Raw genomic sequence first — 12,396 nt, forward strand, 5'->3', positions numbered from 1 at the left:
CTGGCCCTTCTTTGTCGCTCGATCTAGCTTCTCTCTGCCTCACAATCCTCAAGCTTCATATACCCCACTTCACATCATGCCTTCAGCGGCTAGAAGCTGCCATTGTCTTTCATCTTCACTCTCTATACTTCACACATCTTCTTGAATGCCATATTATTCATATGAAATCAATCTAACGAGAGACCATGTGGGCATACAGCTTTCCCTCCCGTCCTCCCTTCCTCTACCCGCCAGCCATCACTTGAAGCCGAGTCTGAAGCGTGGCCTAAACGTGACCTGAAGCGTGACCCGAAGCGTGAAGCGCTCCTTCACCATAATCGACCGACATGCTGAAATAGCATAATTGCCAACGGTATTTTTATCAAAACTATACTCCTTCATCGACCACAAGACTCGTAATGGAATCCTACCAGCCAAGCGCTGTGAAGCAAGAGCCCGGATGGGGTCGTCCAGAAGCAATGGATCGAAGAGCGAGCAACGACAATTACAGACGAAGGTCTCCTGGTAAGAAACTTACTATGACTTTATACTTTCAATCTGCTCTGCAATGCAACATCCCCAGCTCACATGCGGCCCTAACCTTGTTGAGCAATCCGATATACCTTCTACGTCTTCATTCAACGTCGGCCTCTTTGAGCATTTTCCCCAAAAAAAATCGGTGACTTTTCTATCTTTGAATAACAATTCATTCTTTTCGTACTTACAATATGGAGTTTATTGCTTACACGATGGGTCAACTAGGCATCTCAGATCGTCGTGGAGTACCTCGAGGTGGCCGCGGCAGGTCAAGATCACCTCCAATGATTGACCGCTACCAGCCAGGATCTCGAGGCCGAGATGAGTACTACGAGAATGGGCGAGACCATCCTCGCGGCCGAGACGACCGTCGGCGCCAGGCATCCCCTCCGATGATCGATCGCTATGTACCTGGCGAAACACCACAGCCTATAATCAGAACGAACCCTTTGCCCGATCCCTTGATAAATCTAGATTTTCAAGTTGGCTTCAATTGGTTTGCAGAGTGGTGGCGAATGGAACAATTGATTAAAGAGGACAGGGAACGGGCAAAGGATGGTGGTAGAAGACCGCCAGATCGAGCAATCAAGGGGGAACGCGAATCGAAGGAGGAGCGAGAGAAAGAACGCGCGCAGATTCAAGCCGCCTACGACTCCTACAAGGAAGACCTCCAAATCAAAATGGCTAGGATGTTTGTGCAATTACACAAAGACGAAGAGTGGTTCAAGGAACGGTACTTGCCAGAGTATTGGGAGGACTTCAAAAGACGTGTTACGGACTTCCGTCGGCAGGCCTTGATACAATGGGACAAAGACATGGATACGGGCTATTTCGATGAATTCTCACTGGAAGGTATCTACAAGACAGAAAGCGATGGCATGGGTGGTGTCATTGAGAAGGAAGAAGGAGAGACGGTTGGAGCTACAGAAGTACTCGGCGTAGGAGATCTTGTGCCAAGCAGAGGCGGAGATATAAGAGATGAAACCACATTACAACCTGCGCTGCTCATCAAGACTCTCGCGCCTATGGTTAGTCGTGCCAAAATTGAAGAGCTCTGTCGAGAGCATCTAGGTGAAGGCGATGGTGGCTTCAAGTGGCTGAGCCTCAGCGATCCTAACCCGCAGAAAAAGTGCCATCGTATTGGTTGGATTATGCTCAATCCCAGCTCAGACGAATCTGACGCTACAGAAAGAGGAGATGGTCGAGAGGATGGGGAGGAAGACATGGACGTTGAGGCCAAGCCTTCTGCAGGTATTGCAGATAAAGCGTTAGAGGTTATGAATGGGAAGACTATCGAGGATGAAGCAAGAGGCAATTTCACATGTCATGTTGGAGTTCACGCGCCTCCTCGTGAACCTCGGAAAAAGGCTTTGTGGGATCTCTTTTCGGCACCAGAACGTGTCGACAGGGATTTAGAGCTCGCGAAACGTTTAGTCTCAAAGTTTGATCTGGACTTCGGTTCTGACGCCGATGGAGTTGCAAAGGTTGAAGAACGAGTAGAAAAGATACATGCTCAAGGGGCGCTTCGCTCTGCTGTGGGTTCGTCCTCTGGAGTGAAAAAGGACAAAGCTGAAGACGAAGATATGGGAGAGGAAGGTGAAGAGGGTGAGGAATCCGAGGAAGAAGATGATGACACAGATAACGAGGAGCTTCTGATCAAAAAGAAGACGCTCGATCTACTGATTGAGTACCTTCGACGTGTCTTCAATTTTTGCTTCTTCTGTGTTTTCGAGAGCGACTCTGTGCATGAGCTTGTACGGAAGTGCCCTGGGGGCCACTTACGACGTCCTCGAGCGAGTCTGTCGACTTCTGCCAAGAAGGCTGCCAAAGCCAGTGCGTATGGTGAACCTTTTCCATTGAAACGCAGGGAGGCTGGTGAAGATAGTGAAGAAGCTGGTTCTCCTGTGGCCGAAAAATTTAAAGATAGAAGCAATTTCAAAGCGGAACAGCAGCTCCAGCGTGCTTTCAATTGGGTGAAGACATTCGAGGAAAAGATACTACAGATCCTGGAGCCGGAGAATGTCGACGTAAAGAAGCTTGGTGGAAAGCCCATCGATGAAGCTCTCGATGAAGAACTTTCGAAATTTGTGAAGAAAGAAGACGAGAACAAGTTTAGGTGTAAAGTTCCTGAATGCACGAAGCTTTTCAAGGGCGATAATTTCTGGCGCAAGCATGTTGAGAAGCGTCACGCCGAGTGGTTTGAGGAGATCAGGAAAAGTGTAAGTCCCCCGATATTTAGTGTGTTCTCACGCCTGACATGATAAATAGCTCAATCTCGTTAACGCTTACGTCCTGGACCCCGCTCATATTGCTCCCTCTCGCTCCGACGCAAATAGCAACGGTCACTTCCCCCTCTCAAACCAAGCACCCACATCAGGAACCCCCGTGGCTTCAACCTCCAAAGCATACCCGGCATGATGCCCGGCTTTCCCGGTGGATTCCAACCAAACGGCCAACCATTCACACCCTTCGCCCAATTCGGCAATCACACTGTTCAAGCTCCCCAATGGAATGGCATGGGCCCTGGCATGATGCCCAATGGTGACGATTTATCCCACCAAGCCGGCCCTATGCGTCGTGGTGGCGGCCGCTTCAGCAATGGAGGCATGCGCTCTTCTGGACCCTATGATCGGCGGCAGCAGCCGAGGTTCAATCCAGGCGGTCCTATGATGATGCCAAATGGAAATCCCATGGGTATGGGAATGGGAATGGGACGACGACCTCCGTATGTAAATCCGGGAGGGAAATGGGGTGATGGCGCCGGAGCCCAGACAGTTGGGCCAAGAGAGGCTGTCATGGGCAGGAGTCTCAAGAAATACGACGATCTTGATGCCGTGGAAGGAGGTGCAGGACCGGGAGGGTCTGGGGGCGGTGAGCTGAACTACTGACCCGAGTTTCTTTTGATGGAAGTACCTTCCTCGACCTATGGCCCATGACCTTCTTGGTGGAGGCACATCTTTGTTTCAATGGCTGTAGTCGCCCTGTGGCCTCAGCTGACCTCCTCGCCTCCTTTCTTGGAGTGGCTCTAGCAGGTCTCAAGTTTCTCGTGACTCGTTGTTGCAAAGGCTTAATGCAGAAGTGCGAGCGAGTAAAGCAGAGCAGGACATTCTTCAATATCTTTTACCGTCAGCAAAGGTTTGTTCGATTGTTCAGCGATTCGAAAGCATTCAGTCTTCTTGTTGTACTTTAAATGTTAGTCGGATTCAGTCGGCAGTAGATATCAAGAAGGCATTCTATGCATTTGTGATTTTGCAGGGCTACTACTCCTCTGGTTTCGCTACTTTCTTCAATTTGCTTATTGGTCCTGGATTTATTGCTAGGTTTGGACATTGCGCTTGATTGTGTTGTGAGCGGCTACGGAGTGCATTTTCGAGAACAGAAGCTTGATCTCTTTATCAGAGGAAGGTCAGAGAAGGGAGCGGTGAGACTTCCTATCCACGGTCTTTTGTCTAATGCACCAATAATAGAGCGTGAGGACCGTTGTCAGCGCATCCTCCATCACCCTCGCATCGCACATCTCATTGGAAATATTCATTTCAGTTGTTCAAATCTCATAGTCTCCACATCATCAAGATCAATCCCAGCATATCCATCCTCAGCTCCCAATCATAAAACCCCAACCCCCATCATCCAGCAGCTTTCTTCTTCTTATCCTCAATACACTCCACATTATCCTCCGGCACCTTGAGTACATCCACCACAATATCAAAGATATCATCGCTATTGTCCCCCTGCACAACAATCTCGTCTGTCCCGCTCGCCGTCTTCGTCACCGAGCTCCCCGTGGCGAATTTTTTGCCCCAGTCTTTCGCTACTTTTCTATTTCTCTGTTAGCAATATGTTCTCTTCCCCCATTTTCCCCCTCCCTTGCCCCTGCTGCCACCATCTCTAACGCCTTCCCCCACCCTCCCCCTCCCCCTCTATCTTTGACCTGCATACAATGGGAAACACAAAAAGATATACTCACTTCAAATCCAAACCATGCGCCTCTAGCCCGCTTACAGCCGTTACGTATTTCCTCTTATTCCGCTCCACGCGCTTTATATACACCATGGCTTCTGCCCTACGCTCCGCATCTCTAGCTTCGGCCGCCGCGGCTTTGGCTTCTTTTTTCGCGGAGTCTTTTTCTGCGCGCTTGCGGGCGTCAATGGAGAGAGTCGAGAGGGAGGCTTGGAGGGCTTCTGTAAGACAGGGAAGTATTAGTGGTGGGTGGTTCAAAGGGATGCGGGTGGGGATGGCAGTTTATGAGAGGTAAAAGGATGGTTCAGGGCGGGGGAGAGAAATGGCGAGGCGGAGGAAGAACGAGGTATCAACAGGAGGGGGATAATATGGCAAATTACCTTCGGAATACAGCTTTTCGTGCATGTCGGGGTTGTTTTTCTCGAGCCATTCTTTACATTTTTTCGCTGTGCCGCCAAATTCGCAGTACTAGGGGCGGACCATGGATCAGCGTTTCTGTGGAGGGTGACTTAGTGAGTGCTTTTGGAAACACGTGGAGGAGACTAGGTAGACGGGGAAGTGGAGTTTTGAGGTGGCAGTGTAGAAATGCGAGGGTGACCGTGTATACGGAGGGGAAAAGGTGGGGTACCTCTGGTGGAAGTGTGCAGACTGGACTGCGATCAGCACTTGGAAAAACGAATGGAATTGTACGTTATGGCATGTGAGCTCACCACCGCAGTATACAATGTGTCTGGCCTGTGGCTCGGTGCTGGCGGTCTCTGCTTCTGCCATGGTGGGTGCGAAGTGTGTGGTCGTACGGTTGCGGCAGCTCGTCGGGAGCCGATTATGTCCAAAATGCCTGAGCAGTTGAGTGAGTTGATGGAGAAGTTGCTGCAATATTTCCTCGCGGCCTAGGGCTCTTGATCGAAAGAACAGACGTTATGATGGACCACCTGCAGTTTGGTAGCCTCGATTTTCCGTTCCCGCTCCCCTTGTTCTCCGCCCCTCCGCAACGCCGCGCCAGCTTGAAGGCATCTGTCGAACACTAGATAATTCTTTGGGAGCATTTTCTGCACAGAGCAACGGCATTGATATTTGTACGCGATGATGAGCCCGCTAGAATCTAGTATCATACAGTCTAATAAACAGCGCTTTCCTCCCCAAATCTGAAATGCTATTGGTCTTTCTTCTCGGCTCCAACCTCCTGCCTTTCTTGGAACCACTGCACGCTCCTCTCAATCGCGTCTTTCATGTCTGTCTGTGGCTTGTAGCCCAGCCTGTCCTTCGCCTTATCGATGCTAAAGTACCTGGCCATACAGCTGTAATTGACTTTTTGGCGAGACAAGTTCGGCACTCTGCCTCCAGCAAACCAAAACAACCATTCGATAATTGTAGCAATGAATAGACCAGTGCTTCGATCTAATGTCCATACCTGCCTCAGCTCTGTTTTATCGCCTGCGGCTCTCCATACCGTTCTCACAAAATCCCAGAAATAGAGAGGCTCGCCATCAGTGATGATAAAGGCTTCACCATCCACTTTCTCGTTGTCGAGCGGTTCAGTGTTCAGGCTGTGGGTTTGTAGAAGAGCAATAGCCGCGAGTATATGGGCATGTGCTGCATTACCAGCATATGTAAAATTCCAAAGATTGTCATTCTCGCCCAGTTGAAACTTGGTCTGTCCTTTTGCGTAGGCAGTCATCAGGTTTGGAAAATATTGCATGTCACCTTCACCGTATAGTAATGCAGGTCGCAGAGCGCATGTCAGCATATCGCTGCCATCTTTTCGATTTGCGGCGAGAACAGATTCTTCAGCAATAGCTTTAGTCTCTGAATAGTACTCTTTCTGTGTCGGAGCGTATAGTCTAGGCCAGCGCTCGTCGGCATTAATGAGGTCCGACCCGTGATCATGAATGATGGAGGCAGAGGATGTGTATACGAAGGCTTTGACGCCGCCAAGTTGAGTCGCTTGCTCAAGAAGATTTCTGGTACCTTCGACGTTCACTTTGTAGAAAATCTTCCCTGCATTGCCCTTTTCACGACTGCTACTGCCCTCTGTGACAGTTGCAGGGGAGGCTGTATGAATGATAACTTGTGGATTGAGGGATTTGAAAGCTGAAGTGACAGCCTCTGAGGATGTTATGTCGACATCGTGGTATGAGACGTTAGGAAATCGGTTTCGCGTAGTTTTGAGATCGAGGACTGAAAGGTTGCAAGAATATGTCTCGCTCAACTGCCGGACGATGTGATGACCAAGGAACCCGCAGCCTCCTACCACGAGCACGTTTCCTAGAGACTTTGTTGGGGCCTTTTCAGACGTCATCGGGCTCGTTTGGGGGTGCGAAATAGATTGTCTATCTTTTTGCAAGGCAACAAAGTTCATGAAAGGGAATTAATTGTACATCTGAACGGTTGCGCGGTTATTGCCGCCGGCCTTGGCAGGGGCATTTCAATTGGTGCGTGTGATTGGCGTTTTACTTGCAACCTCGAGAAGTTGAGACTTGAGAGGACCAAGTTGTTCCCTTACTTCATGCCCGTGACCTTGATTCGCCAAGACGCCTTACTGGATATTGTGTATTTGAAGCCTCTTGATTTGGGTCGTCTGCTCTTCTTTCCGTCTAAGCTCGCAGCAACCCGTCGCTTCTAAGGCGATTCACTGCAGCACTACCCGCTAGTCTACGTAGCTTCAGTCTCAGCGGTAGTTGAGATAGGCATGGTCTAGGATTCCAAGTTCCAATCCTCAAGTGGGTGCTTATCTATTTGGTGCTATCTTCTCAAGGCAAGACATAGTCTGGGATGTGCGAGAGCGGCCAGGCTGTCGGATGTTTGGGTCGGCAAAGGCACACCAGCAGCATCACGGCATACTGCTGGATAATGTCTCTTGATATAAGATATATCAGCACCAACCCTTTCGCCCTAATCAACCAATGGTCTGACTGATACTGGCCGCTTTTCTCATACTTTTGGTCTTGATTCAATCCTGGATTGATGTTCTGGGTCGGCCTTTCATGACAAGTCTTCGCTGATTGTCCAGGAACATTCATTTCCCACAGTGAGAAAGGCTTTGTAGCATGTGTCTTCTTCACCTCACTATACACAAGGGTGGGATGCTCTCAAAAGGTGTTATTTGAGGATCACCAGCCTCAAAATTGCAAGACGGTTCCCTCATCAATACAGGTTGCGATAAGGACCTTTTTGTTCCAATCACCTACGTACCAGGAACGCTACATATTTGTGTCGTGCTTGACGAGAAGTCTGATTGGGCATCTGTAATCACTTTTTGGTCTTAGGGGGTTCGTGAATGTCTTTTTTTGCTCATCCATGATGCAAGCTCAAAATCTAGACCAACAATTTCACTACGCTGACAGGTGACAGCAACAGAATGTGCATCCGTAGGAGTAGGATTGCGGGCGTTAACGAGCACCCGCGGCATATCATTCCAGAGCACTATGCGGGCAAATGGCGCTTCATAAGACAGTGGAAACGGTCGTCGACCCAAGTCAAGACCAATAATGTTCCGAATGAGTCGGGATCGGCTTACTATAGGGCAATTGCGATAACAAGGAGGGTGACCAACGCAGGGTCTTTATATGCAGGTAAACCTTATGCAAGCCATTGACAATTTCTGCGCCACAGAGCGGGTCCGAGCCCAACCGCAAGATATCCCACGAAAGATACCAGGTCACCCCAGAGGCAGCTCGATATCGGATAGCGAGGATCCGATGAGTGAACAACGGATTGCACAGGTGCTCTCATTCGACGGATGGAGGCCTCGACTTCAACCAAGAGCCAGACATAAGTTTATGAAACAGACGTTGTAGTGATTTTCTAGCTGCAGCAACGGTCCGAGGACGCCTGTCTCGAACGGCATTCGGCTTGCTCGTAAAGGTGGTTGGTGCTTGGGGTAATTGTGGGTCGGGTGGATATTGCACGCCATCGCCGGACCGACTTTAGAATCTTGATTGTTATTATTATTCCTCGATGTTCTCTAGCGATGTGACAGGCAAGCGAGGGAGTCCACCAGGTCCAGAAGCGCCGGGCGATTGGTAGGGACGATGAGAGAAAGTCGTGGCTTGGCCTCCCCTTAGCTCGAGCCTCAAAAAACCGTTGTGAGTTCGTGAACGCGTGGCACTGGCAGATTGCACGCGAAGTGGGGGGTTCCATAAGAATTCTTGGCCCTCCGAATGTGTTGCTTCTACAATCGCCATTGTGCGAAGACAGTGATTTGAATCTTTCGATGCAGGTGATAGGATCCACAACGGTTGGCTCTTTTGGCCTGTCAAATCCTTATTCATTAATATTTTATTCATGGTGTGCGATTGCGCAGGGTTAAGCAAACATAATTCTCCTAGTGTTGAAGTTTAGTGGGCTGGTGCGGTCGGTAGTGGGAAGCTCCCAAGGAACAAAAAAAGGAAGAAAAGCCAAAGGAGGGGGCAAAAGTGGAGGAAGAAAAAGCCTTTCCGCGAGCGTACGAGTCGACCGGAATATGGGGTCTTATGGAAAACACACAACCAACACTCTTCCAACCTCCTCGTCATCGACCTCATCTCCTACGACCGTCCACCTAGCACGATGATTCAATTCAATTGACCCCTCGTTGAGATCCCCTTGCTGCACCACACCGCCTGCAGGGTCTGAGTAGCGTGATCCGGATCGGCTGTTGCATTTCAGAAGTTCTGGCCGTGACAAGATCAAGGAATACGCCATTTGCTCCCCACACGCGATAAGGGTCTCCGCACACTCTCACACTTGTTGTGCAGGATAGCAGTTCCTACAACAACACCAATCTCTCGACTCATTGTATGTCCGACTGTGTCCTACCCAATTATCACACTTGTGCTGTACGCGTTCCGAGGCCGAAATCTCAGACCCCACCACAGATCTCATACAACACTGAAAATTAGCAGCACCCTTGGAGACATTCAACCTTAGGTCCTCCTCTGTTCTCCATGATTTTGTCAGGTCCATCGTTGCAGTACCTGGGCTTTATATCTGGCATTTTTGCCGGCGGGGGAGAACGAGGTAGTTACAAGGCCGGGGTTCAACAAAGCACCTTCACTGGGCATATGAGGATATGACCCAAGTACTCTCCATTACACAGCCCAATGGCCCAGCATTCGGATCCTCAGTCCGACGTACATCCTCTCAATCATCTTTCCTCCTCCAAAGTCCTTCTTATTCCAGACCGAACCTCTACTTTAACCCCAGATACGCCGCCGGGGGGTATGAATCAAGACTTCCTTATTCCGAACCTTCTACCGCTCCTTCCTCGCCACGATTAGCACCACCAGACTTCTCTGCACGAAGCTCCTATATATCGACACCCTCAAGCACGCTATCGCTTGACGATAATTCGAGGAGCGGAGAGGACGAGATCTGCTTTCCGTCATACGACGACAATAACTTTCTTGACCAAGAAGATTCCTTTGATCCCGAAGATTGTCTCGAGGACCTTTCCCTTACGCCTTTGACACGATCGCCAAAGGCTGAGGTTTACACTCCTCCCACTGAACCCCAACAGCCTGCTGGGGATGACATGGCCATCCGAACTGAACCAACAAGACAGGTTGACTATCTATCACATGTGTGGAAAGAGGAGGACCTATGGGCATCCTGGCGCCACATAAGATTGCGCAAGAACCTTTATAACCAGAGTGAAAGGTTGGAAAATGCTTCATGGAGATCATGGGCCATGATTAAACATAAGTTGAAACTCATTCCCGCCGACTCCCTCGATTGGTATGTCAGGAAAAGCATACTTATAGTCGACTGATCTAATACTTAATAGGTTGAAGGACCATGATGTAACTTGGCTGTATGGCCCACTCCAGACACGGAGCACACCTTTCCTGCCCTCAAGTCTATCCTACACTACCGGTCAGCTTTGCCGAAGTAATTCTTTCACTTCCAAGAAGCCCATACTGAAAAAACGGAGCCTATCTGAGATCATGCTACAACGATCTCTCTCATCTTCCACCTTGATGCAGCAAGCTACGGATGCTCTACGGTCACAGCAGTCTGAAAGGACCACTTCGAAAAAGCCTGTGCTCGGCGAACGCAAAGTCTCAGACTTCATCTCGATTTCTGGATCCGAAACCCCACTCACAAGGACTATCACAATGCCCAGCTCCTCTAACGCATCGACCTCGACCTCAACCTCAGGTGATCAGACGCCTTCCATGCGGCGTCACATTCACTTCAATGATCGAGTGGAGCAGTGCATCGCTATCAATTGCGACCATGAAGATCATGCTGGTCCTGATGTGCCATTTGATGATAGCGATGAGTCCTCAGAGGATGAATTTCTGACAATGCAGCCTGTTCAGACCTCAACAAAGGCTAAGATCAGCCGGCCCAGCACACCTCGTAATAGCTTTAGCAGTGAGAGTAAAACAATTGCAATGCTGCCTTCAACGACCCTCAAAAACCGCAGCGATACACCAGAGCTAGGCATACAGCAACTGGCCAACAAGAGACCAGTATGGCCCACTCGGCCGAAAATATCGCCTTCGCCATCGTTGCAAACAATCCGTCCCTCTTCACCGTCCGCTAACTTTTTGCTCGCTGACGAGGACGATGATATAGACTTTGATTGGCAGCCATCGGCTGGTAGACGAGGAAGTGTCTTCCCACGCGGCGGACTCGAAATCAAGCCCGAAGATCATGAAGACGAGCCAGAGTCCTACGATCCTAGCCTACGGAGAACGCCGTCTGGTATGTTCATGCCGTACGACGACCAAGACGACTACCCACGAGACGGTATCCTTGGTCGTATTGTGGACACAGTCAATACGGCCCGGGATATCGCTCACGTGATTTGGAACGTTGGATGGCAACGGTGATCGCAAAGAAGTGGGTATACCGTCCGAGCTACAAGATCATCCCGTCGAAGCATTTCAATGGTTGGCTCATTTTGGTCATGAGCACCCTTTGAGAAATCTGGATTGGGGTAGAATTACTTGCAATTTGTTTGAAATGAAAGCCTTTTTGCGCGGCGTTGGCGGAACTCTCAAAAGCAGTTTAGCTATACATGCAGGGACTAAATAACTTCTACACCAGACGCAACGCGTCACAAGGAACGAGAATGCAGCTCTCGTACCTCACCATGAACGACTTTGATGTTTGCGATATTTACGATAATGACAGCGTGGACGTTGGTCCACTTAAAGAAGACGGTGGGAATGAGTCGGAACTACGGGGAATCTGACTATACATGAGAATGAGATGGAAGCAGAGGGTTTAAATACAGGAGCGCGGTATTTGCGAAGGGACTAGATTTGGCAGGCTACTTATTACCATAAAGTCGTAGCTTGCAAAAGCAATAATAATATTTTTCTCTCTCTCCCTCTCTCACTAGAAATTATCTTCTCGTTGACTGACGAAGGACTCGGCTAGTGGGAGGATGTTGACCATTGCCATAACATAACCGCTAAGTTGCATCAAGAGCACAAGGGGGACTCTTTCCGCCGCGTTAGGGTCACGAGTCCTCTGCCACCAAGGCAAGGAGTGGGATGAAGGGTTCAATCGTGATGGCCACGACAGATGCGCAACAAATTTACAAGCGACTCAAGGAAAGACAGCATGACATCGGTACCATTGTACAAGGCGTCTCCCAGCCCAAGGAGTCTGGTGAGTATACCCCACATTTCTAGGCTAAGACAGTGATGTGCGCTCTGCAGTAGTTTGCGGGTAAGCCAGCTTCATAGCTTCCTCCAGCTGGGCCAGGATTCGTCAATGCGGATTAAGTCTGCTTGATGTTGTCTTAGCATCCCGGTCATCAGGAGCCCGTTGCATACGTCGCACATAATTATAGCAGACGTGGAGGAATCGCGGAACACTGGTTGTGCATGTAGTTGGGCGGATTCAACTGCGGGAAACGGGCGCGGGGGACTTATGTCGAAGACGACTGCCCTCATAGTTCTAAGGACATTGTCATTTACCACC

General features: G+C 49.6%; 4 protein-coding genes across 4 annotated transcripts; 2 read left to right on the forward strand and 2 right to left on the reverse strand.

The window, feature by feature from the left end:
- Positions 1-707: 707 nt before the first annotated feature.
- KY384_004110 (uncharacterized protein) lies at positions 708-3,404 on the forward strand (the record flags this gene model as incomplete). The annotated part of the gene is made up of 2 exons (XM_044812616.1): positions 708-2,735; positions 2,853-3,404. The coding sequence occupies 2 exons, from the start codon at positions 708-710 to the stop codon at positions 3,402-3,404; spliced, it is 2,580 nt and encodes an 859-aa protein (XP_044670036.1).
- Positions 3,405-4,142: 738 nt separating this feature from the next.
- TMA22 (Translation machinery-associated protein 22) lies at positions 4,143-5,247 on the reverse strand (the record flags this gene model as incomplete). The annotated part of the gene is made up of 4 exons (XM_044812617.1): positions 4,143-4,335; positions 4,484-4,697; positions 4,857-4,907; positions 5,187-5,247. 4 exons carry the CDS (start codon positions 5,245-5,247, stop codon positions 4,143-4,145), a joined length of 519 nt encoding a protein of 172 aa, XP_044670037.1.
- Positions 5,248-5,629: 382 nt separating this feature from the next.
- On the reverse strand, positions 5,630-6,775 carry KY384_004112 (uncharacterized protein; the record flags this gene model as incomplete). Its single annotated transcript, XM_044812618.1, has 1 exon — positions 5,630-6,775. The coding sequence occupies one exon, from the start codon at positions 6,773-6,775 to the stop codon at positions 5,630-5,632; it is 1,146 nt and encodes a 381-aa protein (XP_044670038.1).
- A 2,782-nt stretch (positions 6,776-9,557) lies between these two features.
- Positions 9,558-11,294, forward strand: KY384_004113 (uncharacterized protein; the record flags this gene model as incomplete). Its single annotated transcript, XM_044812619.1, has 3 exons — positions 9,558-9,675; positions 9,735-10,191; positions 10,241-11,294. The coding sequence occupies 3 exons, from the start codon at positions 9,558-9,560 to the stop codon at positions 11,292-11,294; spliced, it is 1,629 nt and encodes a 542-aa protein (XP_044670039.1).
- Positions 11,295-12,396: the final 1,102 nt, after the last annotated feature.

This window comes from Bacidia gigantensis (genome assembly GCF_019456465.1).
Source record: "Bacidia gigantensis strain McMullin 20006 chromosome Unknown contig_231, whole genome shotgun sequence".
NCBI classification, from domain to species: Eukaryota; Fungi; Ascomycota; class Lecanoromycetes; order Lecanorales; family Ramalinaceae; genus Bacidia; species Bacidia gigantensis.